Source organism: Pan paniscus, chromosome 19 (genome assembly GCF_029289425.2).
Source record: "Pan paniscus chromosome 19, NHGRI_mPanPan1-v2.0_pri, whole genome shotgun sequence".
Lineage (NCBI taxonomy): Eukaryota > Metazoa > Chordata > Mammalia > Primates > Hominidae > Pan > Pan paniscus.
The window spans coordinates 18,294,093-18,306,741 of NC_073268.2; the positions used below are offsets into that span (position 1 = coordinate 18,294,093).

The 12,649-nt window shown below is 39.1% G+C and overlaps 1 protein-coding gene and 2 pseudogenes across 2 annotated transcripts in view; 1 reads left to right on the top strand and 2 right to left on the bottom strand.

The window, feature by feature from the left end:
• Positions 1-12,649, bottom strand: part of NSF (N-ethylmaleimide sensitive factor, vesicle fusing ATPase) — a 166,437-nt gene that overhangs the window by 34,431 nt on the left and 119,357 nt on the right. For both annotated transcript variants that reach the window (XM_034941591.3, XM_055101434.3), the window contains exons 14-15: positions 11,719-11,875; positions 8,853-8,986 (exon numbers count right to left, since the gene is read on the bottom strand). In XM_034941591.3, coding sequence (XP_034797482.1) covers positions 8,853-8,986; positions 11,719-11,875 — 291 coding nt within the window. The remainder of the gene's footprint in view (positions 1-8,852; positions 8,987-11,718; positions 11,876-12,649) is intronic.
• Positions 590-1,278, top strand: LOC100992214 (small ribosomal subunit protein eS7-like; annotated as a pseudogene).
• LOC103784961 (vesicle-associated membrane protein 5-like) lies at positions 4,031-5,096 on the bottom strand (annotated as a pseudogene).

The following is a 12,649-nucleotide window of genomic DNA, read 5'->3' on the forward strand; positions in this document are numbered from 1 at the left end:
CCAGTCAACTGAAACTCCTCCGGGTAGCTACTGTGCTCTAATTTAAATACATACACACACACCCCTTTCTCTTCTCACACGTACATTTTCTTCCTTATCTAGTCACTAGTGTAACCTGTGCTCATAACTCTTCCCAGGATCCACGATTTCTGCCTAGTCTCCTCAGTCCCTTAGTCCCTTTCACCCTTTCTGGCCCAGGCCCCAGCAGAATTCTCACTAAGAAGATATTCAGAGTTGGCTGGCAAGTACGTGAGGTTAGCTGCCACAGTAAAATCCAAGTGAGATATTTACATACTAAGCCGGGAAGCTGCACCACAACTTTAGGTAGATAAATCCCAGCAGGAGGAGAGGTACTGGAAAGAAAGATGCGAGAAAAGTAAAATTGTACAAACTGCCCTAGCCAGACTAGTACAACTGAAGTGCCAAACTCACCGTGAGTTATAGCACACAGCAGGTCACACAGTGCTTGCTCTAGATCCAAAGATGCCCCAACACAGAAGATGCCAGGAGGACTGAGGCTGGAGGTAAGAAGGTAAGAACCGTATCTTACAGACTCCCCCCAAAATTAATCTTAAGAATGTAGGGATTTTGACGTGCTCTCGCGAGATTTGGGTCTCTTCCTAAGCTGGCGCTCGGCAAGTTCTCCCAGGAGAAAGCCATGTTCAGTTCGAGCGCCAAGATCGTGAAGCCCAATGGCGAGAAGCCGGACGAGTTCGAGTCCGGCCATCTCCCAGGCTCTTCTGGAGCTGGAGATGAACTCGGACCTCAAGGCTCAGCTCAGGGAGCTGAATATTACGGCAGCCAAGGAAACTGAAGTTGGTGGTGGTCGGAAAGCTATCATAATCTTTGTTCCCGTTCCTCAACTGAAATCTTTCCAGAAAATCCAAGTCCGGCTAGTACGCGAATTGGAGAAAAAGTTCAGTGGGAAGCATGTCGTCTTTATCGCTCAGAGGAGAATTCTGCCTAAGCCATCTCGAAAAAGCCGTACAAAAAATAAGCAAAAGTGTCCCAGGAGCCGTAATCTGACAGCTGTGCACGATGCCTTCCTTGAGGACTTGGTCTTCCCAAGCGAAATTGTGGGCAAGAGAATCCGCGTCAAACTAGATAGCAGCCGGCTCATAAAGGTTCATTTGGACAAAGCACAGCAGAACAATGTGGAACACAAGGTTGAAACTTTTTCTGGTGTCTGTAAGAAGCTCACGGGCAAGGATGTTAATTTTGAATTCCCAGAGTTTCAATTGTAAACAAAAATGGCTAAATAAAAAGTATATATTCACACACACACAGAAAAAGAATGTATAGTCAGCCCAGTTCTATTATGAAGTTTCCTGTAGAACAGGTAAAATTATCAACATATATATCTAGGGTCTTAAAGTTAGGAGGGAAGTCTGAAAGAGAAGGCTAAAGAAAAAACAGGAAGAACTGAAGAAGGAAACAATGTGGGAAAGAGTGGCATCAGTCAGCCTGTGTCTCATGAAATAATGGGAAGTCTACTCTAAAGGAAGGAAGAGCAGCTCTAGAAAACACAGAAGCCCGTTATGTCCACCTGTGCACATAATGAGATTGTCATATTAAACTGTAACCTCTCTTGCATGCAAAGGTGGAGGTACGACACAGGCTGGGGGGGTATGAGAGACAACCCAGAGTGTGGGGAGCCTGGGCTTAAGGCAAGAGTGTGCCACATGCACTCCGTGAGCACTGAGGGACAGGAGAAGCGGGGCTCTGCCACGCAGGGATTAGGGGCAGGTCTGAATGTGGTGCTCAAGGACACGGCAAGCTCTTAAGTCCCAGAGCCCACTCCTGGGATCTTCAGACAACTGGGGAGCCACCTGTGTGTGGGACAGGGGCAGCAGCTACGGGCTCCAGAGTCTACACAAGTGCAAATGGGAGCACACCAGCATTAGTTCCATTAATCCCAGCCTTTCGGGATCACAAGCCACAACAAGCATGCTCTCAGGAGATTCAGCCCTCCATCCTCTGGGACCTCCTTAGTGCCCTTAGGTAAGCAAAGCCAAACACTCTGGTTCTTCTGGGAGCTGAAAGAGTTCATCTCAATTCTGAAGTACTTGGCGTGAAGTACCTAGTTAGTAGAAATCTGATGACTGTAGGAATCTCATAGCTTAGAAAATCCCTAATGCAGTAAATCTGTCAGCGATTAGTTAAAAGCATACTCTAATCATATTTGGTAGCATATAAAAACGTAAATGAGCAAATTCAAATGGGTGCTATCAGTAATAATCTCGTTTCTAAAAATAACTTGGGAGTAGACCAAGCAAACATTAGCTGTCTGCTAATGAAACTGCCTCAGGAAGTGGACCTAAACTTTTGGCAAAGCTCTAAAGCTTCCTGGAATGACCTTAAAATCCTTTATTTGTTCTCCCTGCTTTTCAGGAAAAAATCTTACATTTTCTCATATCGTGAGCCACAGAGAAGGGTATTCTTGATAATATAAAAAGTCACAAGGTCTGAAAGTTCTGCACCAGCCTCCTTTCTATGCCAAAGAGATACAAATGCCAAAAGACACAGTGTATTGAACAAAACAACAACAAATGCCCACCTCCCCAGCCATACAGGGACCTGTAGTCACTTCCGGAGTGCCCACTTCTCTCAGCTAATATATGCAAAAACTTCAACAAATCAGCTACATTATATATTAGGATGTTAACCAAAAACATCCAAATTCTGTTGCTTAGTAACTGCTGTCAAAAGATCCAATTTCCAGCTCTGCTCTTTGTATAGACTAAACCATGAAAAGAGGAGGATTAGGCATCACGATTCTGTTCTGTGCAGACTACAATTTGCAGTGGGATTTACAGGAGGATATTCAAAGAAGATTATTTCTTTCGTGCAAAGCTAGTGGAAAGGAAAATTTCTTCCATTAATTTTCAATCCTTTGAAAATAAGACTATATCATGTTATTAATGGGTACAGTTTTATAAATCACTGGTAGTTTTACTTAATTTTGTTCAAACAATTTAGTTCTATCTGATTGTTCTACTTCATCTCTACTGATTGTATACTCAGAAAGCATCAAGATTAGGTAATTAGTTAAAATCAAACTCTGCTTTCTTCTTTTGTTCATTTAATGGCACGAATAGAACTAGTAAAATAGATTTTTAAACAAGTATTGATGCAAAAATGGATAAAGGAATTAAAATTTAAAAATAGAATGAAGTTTGGGAAGCAAACGTAAAATAGGGGAGAAGGGGAAGGTCTGTGAATACTTCAAACATCTTAATGGAACATATGGTATACCCCCCAGAACGTGAGGACAATACCTCATACATACTTCAGCAGTTTTGAGGAGTTTATCCATGGAGAAAGGATTCACTAATAAGCAAATTAAGAGAAGTACAAGGTGAATTTTAAATTAATTGAGAATAAACTACTTTCATGTATTTTAGCACCATCCATTTGTGAAAAAGAGGCAATAGTATAATTATAATAAAATCTCATGTACTCATTAAAGCAAGCCTAACAGCCCTCTCTACTAGAACTCTTACCTGTTGGTTTAAGTAATAAAGTGGTATGTAAAGATGCTCTATGAATTAACTAATTCAGACCACACATCTTTAACAAAAATTAATGTGTTACATATTTTTCAGTTTCACAGACTATTGTCATTGCGAAACATTTTGAAAAATCTTAAATTTGAGCATTTAGTCATTGAAATGTAGCTAAAGAAATAACTAAATGCCAACCTTCTGCTTATCCAACTGGCAAAAAATATTTTAATAATATCAAGTACGGGTGAGAATCCCAAGAAACTCATACTCTTATATGGTGAAGCTACAAGTGTAAATTAGTACAACATTCTGAAGGCGTAGGCTTTATAAAACCAAGAGCATTTTTTACCTAAGAGTTTTGATAGCACTATGTATCAAAAATCTTTACAATACTAATATTTTTACCTTAGCAATCCCACTTCTGAGAATTTGTCATAAGGAAATAATAAAAAATGTATGTATAATAATAAGTAAAAATAACCACTACACTTCATTGATTTCATATTATATCCCAGGCACTGTGATACTTTACAGAAATTACCATCTAATTCTCATAACCCTATAATGCAGCTATTAATATTATCTTCATTTGACAGATGAGAAAACAGTGGCTTATAGGTTAAATGACATATCCAAGGTCATTCGGCCGGTCAGTGTGGAGAGCTGAGCAAGCCCAAATTCTCGGTCATGTTATACTACTCTAGTGAAGAAAAATCTAATGAGAAAATGGGGGCAGTAATTTCCCTAGTTTGGTAGTCCTATGGAATACTGTTTTTATATAAATTTTAAATTTTTAGTTATGGCTACATAATAGTTATACATATTTATGGAGTACATGCACCATTTTGATACAAGTATAAAACATGTAATGATCAAATAAGGGTAGTTGTGAAACTCATTAAGCATGTATCATTTCTTTTTGTTAGGAATACTCAATTTCCACTCTTGTAGTTATTTTGATCTATACATAATTTTTTTTTTTTTAATCAGCTTTCACTGAGCTTCAGGTGGGGCTGGCCCGGCATGGCCAGTATGGCAGGGTGCCCTCGAGGGCCAGTCTGTGGCATGACAAGAAATGCAGGGGTGCACATGTTGGGGCTGCCCTTTGGCACTCACTGGGGTGGGTCAGGGGAGAGCAAACACCAAGGTTCTCTGGAGACCGGAACCAGCCAGTGCAGCCATTTGGCTTCTCCCTCAGGACCAGCTGTCAGTCCCCAGGCCCCGAGGTGGTGCCTGCATCCTGGTCTATGGGGCATTACTGGTGTCACTCTGAGGGAGAAAGATGGCCAGCTGCTCAATCAGGATGATGAGCAGGCTACCACCCACCACTAGCCCCAAGTAGATCCGGCAATGGATGTTCTCCCAGCACTTCTTCTGGGCCAGGGTCTTTGTTGTCTTGCTGAAGGCTGAGCTCATATCCAGGAGTTGGTCTGAACGCTGCTCCAGTTCGGCCAGCTTTCCATCATGCTCCAGGATCTTGTCGAAGTTGTTAAGCGTGATTTCCGTCACCTTGTTCGCTTGCCGCTGGCACTGCTCCAACTCTTTCCCTGCCACCGCCACTGCCACCAGGCCCACTCCCCGAACGACACATTATTTTATTTTATTTTTTAGATGGAGTCTTGCTCTGTCGCCCAGGCTGGAGTGCAGTGGTGTGCTCTCAGCTCACTGCAACCTCTGCCTCCCGGGTTCAAGCGATTCTCCTGCCTCAGCCTCCTGAGTAGCTGGCATTACAGGGCACATGCCATCACGCCTGGCTAATTTTTGTATTTTTAGTAGAGACGGGGTTTCACCATGTTAGTCAGGCTGGTCTCGAACTCCTGACCTCATGATCCCCCCACCTCAGCCTCCCAAAGTGCTGGGATTACAGGCGTGAACCACTGTGCCTGGCCCATGATTTTTAAGTATAGTTAATTTATTGTGCTGTCCAACACTAGATCTTATTACTTCTATTTAATGGTATTTTTGTTACCACTACCCTTCCCAGCCTCTGATAACCATCATTCTAACTCTACCTCCCTGAGTTCAATTGTTTAGTTCCCATATATGAATGAGGACATGTGATATTTGACTTTCTGTGCCTGGCTTCTTTCACTTAACATGATGTCTTCCAGGTCCTTCATCCATGTTGTTGCAAATGACAAGGATTTCATTCTTTTTAAATGGCTGTGTTACAGTCCACAGTGTATATGTGTCACATTTTCTTTATCCATTCATCCACTGAGGGACATTCAGGTTGATTCCATTCCACTACTGTGAATACTGCTGCAATGAACTTGGGAGTATAGATAACTCTTTGATATATATTATTTATAATTGTGAAAAAAAACCTGGAAACAACCTAATTGTCCAACAAAAAGGGATTGTTCAGATATTAGACAGCTATTAATTTAAAATAATGTTCAGATTAGCTTTAGTTACACTGAAAAAAGTTCATAATATTTTAAGTGAAAAAAGCAAGTTTACATCAGTATGTTTCAATGTAATCCCCAATATATAAGGGAGGGGGTATATGTGTTCATGTGTACACATGTGTCTGAGTAGAAAAGAGAATTGAAGGACAAATATGAATTTATTGTTATTTTCTTCTGTTCTTTCTTGTATTTTCTAAATTATTTCTGTAATTAGAAAAAGCTACCTTAATTTTTGCACTTACAACAACAAAAGAAAGGTTTTCTCCAGAATTATAAAACTCTATAAATTATTTGTGCTCTGAAAAAAAATTAAAACATCTTCTTTCCATCCTCACACTAAAAATGGAGGTGCAGGCCGGGCGCGGTAGCTCATGCCTGTAATTCCAGCACTTCGGGAGGCTGAGGCGTGCGGATCATGAGGTCAGGAGATCAAGACCATCCTGGCTAACACGGTGAAACCCCGTCTCTACTAAAAATACAAAAAAATTAGCCAGGCATGGTGGCGGGTGCCTGTAGTCCCAGCTACTTGGGAGGCTGAGGCAGGAGAATGGCGTGAACCCGGGAGGCGGAGCTTGCAGTGAGCTGAGATCACGCCACTGTACTCCAGCCTGGGCGACAGAGCAAGACTCCATCTCAAAAAAAAAAAAAAAAAGGAGGGGCAAGAACAGTAGTGGGAGGTAGACTAGAACTTATACTAAAGAATGACATTTACATTTCATTTTCAAAAACAACCTGGAAGACTTAGCATCTTTAGACTGGTTTGAGCCCTCAGGCTTTTGTCAACCTATCATTAGGTAACAATGTGAAAACTATTTGCAGGGAAATATTTTGTAATATTTCTAATATATTTCTAAGAAACCTATGCTTCATTCCTTTCTCTTTTCTGAACTTTAATGACAAAGAATAATATTTTTCCCCCAAGGAAAACCAAAAATTCTAATGTAAATTTGTTATACTGCTGAAGCAGAAATAATTTTTATAATTTTAAGAGTGCACGGATGATCCGGACAGTGAATCATGAATTAAAACAATTTTGAATAAGCTTGTATGGACACTTATTTTTATACTCCCTAGCTTTCTACTCACCCAAAACTCTACCTTGAAAGGCTTCAACAATTTGAAGATTAAATAATAAGTTATTAAACCATTAATTTAACCATTTAAGCCTCTAAAATCAGCACATATTACCTTCCCCCTTCAAGTCAATTTGCAAGAGATTAAAATAATAAAAATGATAATATCTCACACTTACAAAGTAGCTTTGATCTGCAGAAGCCTGAAGTACTTTTTAAAAACTTTATAGAAAAACTAGGACCATCCACCCACATCTCAGAGTACATCTGAGGTAGAAGCTGGCAGCTGGTGGAAAGCAATGGAGTAATTTACCATCTGCAAAGATGACTACTACTTTTGAAAAAGCACAGGAATAGATGATTTAGGAAAATGCAAATAGAATTAGCTATTCAATAAATAAATGGGACATTCAACAGCTACAGATTTCAAGGGCTGTTATTTAAATTTTTACCAGAAGAAGTGGGTTAAGGGTTCCCATCAGAGGGAAAACGAAAAACAAAGAAAAACAGCCCTACCTACTCTAGGGAAATCACTGGTCCCAGTTATTCTATTCAGATTTTCCTGGGAAGGACAGATACTATTGGTTTCACCTCAGAGACAGAATAAACTATGATATTATAAGTTCTTTTTGCATCTGGCAATATTTCCTTTTCACACTCAATTTCAAACATTTTTATGTATTTCTCTGGACTCTTCAGTGTGTATGCCTGGAATCCTGCTACAAGTTCTGCTTCCTCCATCCATCTGAAGTACCCTGTGCAATTTTCTGCCACCTGCACAAACAAGAGACTAGCTTCTCAAGCTTACATTTTTTGGGAGTCATCTTTTAAATCTATTTCTCTTCTTCAGTCTCTTTCCCAAAGAAACACCGAAGAATTCTGCAATACATCTTTATAAAGCGAATGCCTAAGAGCAATGTAAAAGAAAACCCTGAGCTGTCTTTACTAGGGAGCACTTCAATTCTCAAGATTCTTTCACCTCATTCTGATTTTCCCACATCTCTTGGACTTACGGTCAGTTCATATCTATAAAAGATCAAGCATGAAAAAAAAGAATTTAAATAAAAGAAATACTTCAGCTGGATACAAAAAATAATTTCTTGACTGGCAGTATGCAAAATTAGAATAGCAATGGAAACATGATCTAACAAGTAAGATGGAACAGCCATTTAGAGTCTTCATCATTGATTTTTGTTGTTGTTGTTGCATGGCACTTGCTTGAATGTAAGAGAGATGGACCAAATGGTCTTACAGTCTTTTCAGCTCTAGGATTCTATTCTATGCTGTTCTAACTTCACTGATGGTAGAAAGTGGCCATGTTAATTAAGAAGGTGACGAGTGGCACTTGGAGAAAGGAAGATGTATGAGAACTGCATTAAGTTACCAAGCAGATTCTGATTATTACCTAATATAAAACTATCCTTTTGTAGGGATTCCTGGGACTATTTTCCCATTGATACATCTCTGTCTTCCTCAACTTAATTGACCCCAAAGAGTTCAACTTTGTACGATAATGAAAGAACTTTAAAAAATCCTAAATGAATTTGTCTTTATTCAAACATTTTCAACTATAACTCTTTTAATCAAATTGATACAAAACTAGGCAATGAAACTTAATATGTATTAAACAAAGCATAATTTAGAAGGTAAAGGTACTCAATAAAATACATTACAAAGTTAGAAAATCTAAAACAGTCACTGTTTCCCCCATATTCTGCTGATAATTTGGTTCCACTTGAGAAGAACACAGTTGCTATGGGTTTATATGTATACATGTACAAAGGCATATATATGTGCGCGCACACACACACACACACACATTTAAGAGATAGGAAATTAAAATGAAAGTAAAATCTTGATACCTTCTTCATGGCCTGACATTTGGCTGTTTCAGAAAAGCCAATCATTTTATCAGGAGAACAGATCTTGATGAACGGGAAGTTGGATTCCTCTGCAATTTTTGCAGCTAAAGCAGTCTTCCCACTGTGAGGAGGGCCTGCATAAAGATATGAGCAAGTCAGGGGAAAAAAGCCAACCTAAGCAAAGGGAAATAAAACAAGTTTAAACTTTTATCCAGAACATACTGAGGTCTCGACTAGTTGCTCATTAACATTTCCTGACACAATTTCACAGCAGACATGTTTTCTCTTATTTATTAGCAACTAAACTTAATGAACTAATTAGCATTTCTCAAAAGTATGGTGAAATACATGCCTCCTGACATTCTCACATATCCTTAATCTTTCAAACTTTTGGCAAAATATACAGAGTGTAAGGGTTTTGCTTCTTAAAAGAACGCATTCAAATGCATATTAGTACTTATGTTGTTAGTTCTATCAAATCATTTGTCTAACAAAAAAAGACAATCTTAAGAGCTGATATTGGGGGCAGGGGAAAACTGCCTTATTAGAAGCAAATGTGATGTAAAAAGTTAGAATTCTAAAGACTCAGGCCTTCTCATAAAGGCAAGCAAATCTACGAACTTACCTACATTTAGACATCCCTGCCTTCCCTTCCCTGTTTTGGAAGCTGTGTCCCTCGTTCAACCATAAACCAATCAAATCTTCCTTTCCATCTTCTCAGGAACCTGACATTACTGATTGTTCCTTTCTCCCATATGTTTGACTTCTTCCTCTTCCCTGAAGCCTTTCCAAAAGTGTTTTAGCATGTTCTAGTCTATCTGACAGTTTAATACATAACAACAAAAAACTCTTTCTGAACATCATACCCCTCAAAACTGCACCTTCTTCTCCCTTCAAAATGGAACTTGCCTATGTAATTATTTACACTGGCTGCTTTTGTTCTTCACCTCCCACCCATCCTCACTAAATCTTACGGCTCCCATCCCCATTACACTGAACAGGCTCCCATCAAGGTCACAAATGATCTCCATGTCATCAAACCCAACAAACATTTTGGTATCTTTTTCAGCCTCTTAGGAGCATTTGATACAATTCATAATTCCCCTCTTTCTTAAAATATGTTTCTGTTCTTGGCTTCTGTAACACACATTCTCTCTTTCCCCTTTCCTCTCTGGTTACTCTTGCTCAGTCTCTTTTGTCAATTTTTCTGCTCTGTTTAGTCCTTACGTGTTAACATGCCTCAGAGACAAGTTCTAGCCTCCTTTTCGTCTCAACCCACACCCTCACTGTAAGTGATTTCGTTCACTCCCATGGCTTCAACCACAGTCTATATACTGGCAACTCATGAGTCTACTGCTAGCCAGACCCACATATCCAACAGGCTGCTCAACATTTCCGATTTACTTCTCCTATATGACCCTTGAATTTAACATGTTCAAAACTGAACTCATCATCTTTCTTCCAGAAATCTGCTTTCCATTAGTGTTCCCAATCTTAGTAAACAGCACCATTTATCGGGCTATGTATGCCAGAACCCAGGGGGTCATGTTTGATACCTCTGCCCACATCCAATCTAACAAATATTTCTAGGCTTCAGCTTCCCCACCTACAAAATAGAGACAACAGCAGCATCTACCCTTGGAGGACTGAAGTGGGGTTTAAATAGATAATATGTGCACAGTGCTAGTAGAGTGACTGGCAAATAGCAAGGGCTCAAAAAATGCTAGCATAATTATGATTGACAATAATAATGAGGTCATTTTTATTCTATCTCCTAAATATTTCTAATTAGTCTACTTATCTCCATCTACACTACTCCACATACTTCAAACCACAATCGACTCTCATTAAGACTAATCCAACTGCTTCTAACCATTAGTCTCTTCTGTATCTTTTTGCCCCTCCAATCCATTCTCCACCATAAAGCAGTGATGATGATGTGGCTTCACTGCTTAAAATCCTACAAATGGCTCCCCATTGCCCCTAAGATAGTTTAAATCTTTAATATGGCCTACAAGGTTTTATATGAACTGGCTTCTATCTGCTTCTACAGTCTCATGTCAGGACAGTCTCCCTTTCTGTTTCAAGCTCCTTCCTGCCCAGGACTTTTTCACATGCTCTGCCTCAAACATCCTCCCCAGTGACTTTGGCTGGCCAGAGTCTCCTCATTGGTCAAGTCATGGCTTAATATGTTTCTCCCAGGGAGCTCTCATCCCCCAGACCTTTAGAGGTAGTTAGGTTCCCTTGTCATGGGGCCTCACTGAACTTTTCTGCCGTCATACTAATTATAACTGTAAATTAATTATTTGTGAATGGAATGTCCTTCCCCTTTTGTCTGTCTACTCAATAAAATCCTAACTGGTCTTTCAAGGCCTAGATTAAATAGCATCTCTAGTTTTCCCTGACCACCCCTATGCTAAATGACTTGTATTCACACACACCTTTACACACATACACCGTAGTCAGGAATTTCTTTACACTGCCTTTGTTCATGACCAGACTGAATGAACACTTGAATGTCTTTGTATCCCCAGCAACTAGTTCAATGACTAAAATACAAGTACTCAGTACGTATTTATTTAATTGAATTGAGGCTAAGTGGCATCATTCAGTGTATTAAGTGCCACAGAAATACAGATATAATCCTACAAGAAAACTAGTTGCTATCTTTCCTCACTAACATTCTACCCCGAGAAAATTTTAATTTGTACACAATATTGGTACATAGATTGGATTACTATTTTCAGATCAAGAACAAGGTTAAAAACGGAAAAGAATTCACTTTTCCAGAATGTGCTTACGGGCTTTTAAAAAATGCTGCTTTTTTTCCTTTAACTTTTAATGCCATCTCCTCATTCATTCTCACCTTCCAGAAGCACGCTGACCAATGGTGTGCGGTCACTGTTCTTAGTCTGCTGCACCAGCAGCTCCCCATCATCTAGAACTCGAGTAACTGGGTCACCCCATTTGATGATACCGTTCATAATGTAACTTGCATAATCTTCTTGGTTTGTGCCAAAGGCCTATTAAGAAAAAGGAGTTTAAAGCATTTTGAGCATTAGTGTTAAAAACGAACAGTATAAAAGACGAGTTATAATTCGTACATGCTAAAGGTATTGATCACTATCCCATATTAATATAAAAAGCCTGGAAAGCAAAACAACTTGTATAATTTCTCATTTAACTTTTTTCCCAATAGGAAAAAAAAAGCTGCTTTGGGTGACTTAATGGAATAAAAACAATGGATTCTAGGCTGAGATTCCACCAGAGCTCAAACCCTCATAATTCCTGAGAGAAAGAATATGTTCCAATGTGCTTATTTTTATCAACAGTATGCAGTTTGAGGCTGTTCTGTTAAGAACAAAGGAAAAAAGAGATTATGGACTTAGAAACAGCGCAATAGACAAATATACTACCTTAACACTGACTGCAGGTGCTATGGATTAACATGAGAATACGAAATGGTAATGAGAAGATCATGTTCACATCAACTTTGTGGTAGGGGACATAGTTAAATGGCACCAATGTTAAGTTTATATGTGTAAATATAAGATTTAGGATGAGATAGAAATGAGGAGCTGTAATGAGAAGGATATAAAAGCAATTATTTCAGATAATAATTCTATTTGTGTTCACTACATATTGGAGCTTAAATTGCACCCTTCTTCATTGTCAACTTTTAATCTCAAAGGTTATACCTCCCATCAAAACAGCTGCCAAAAGTAGTCAATAACTTTAGTATTTACAATTGAACTGGATTTTCATGAGGTTAACAGAATAAATAGGAAAACATAACC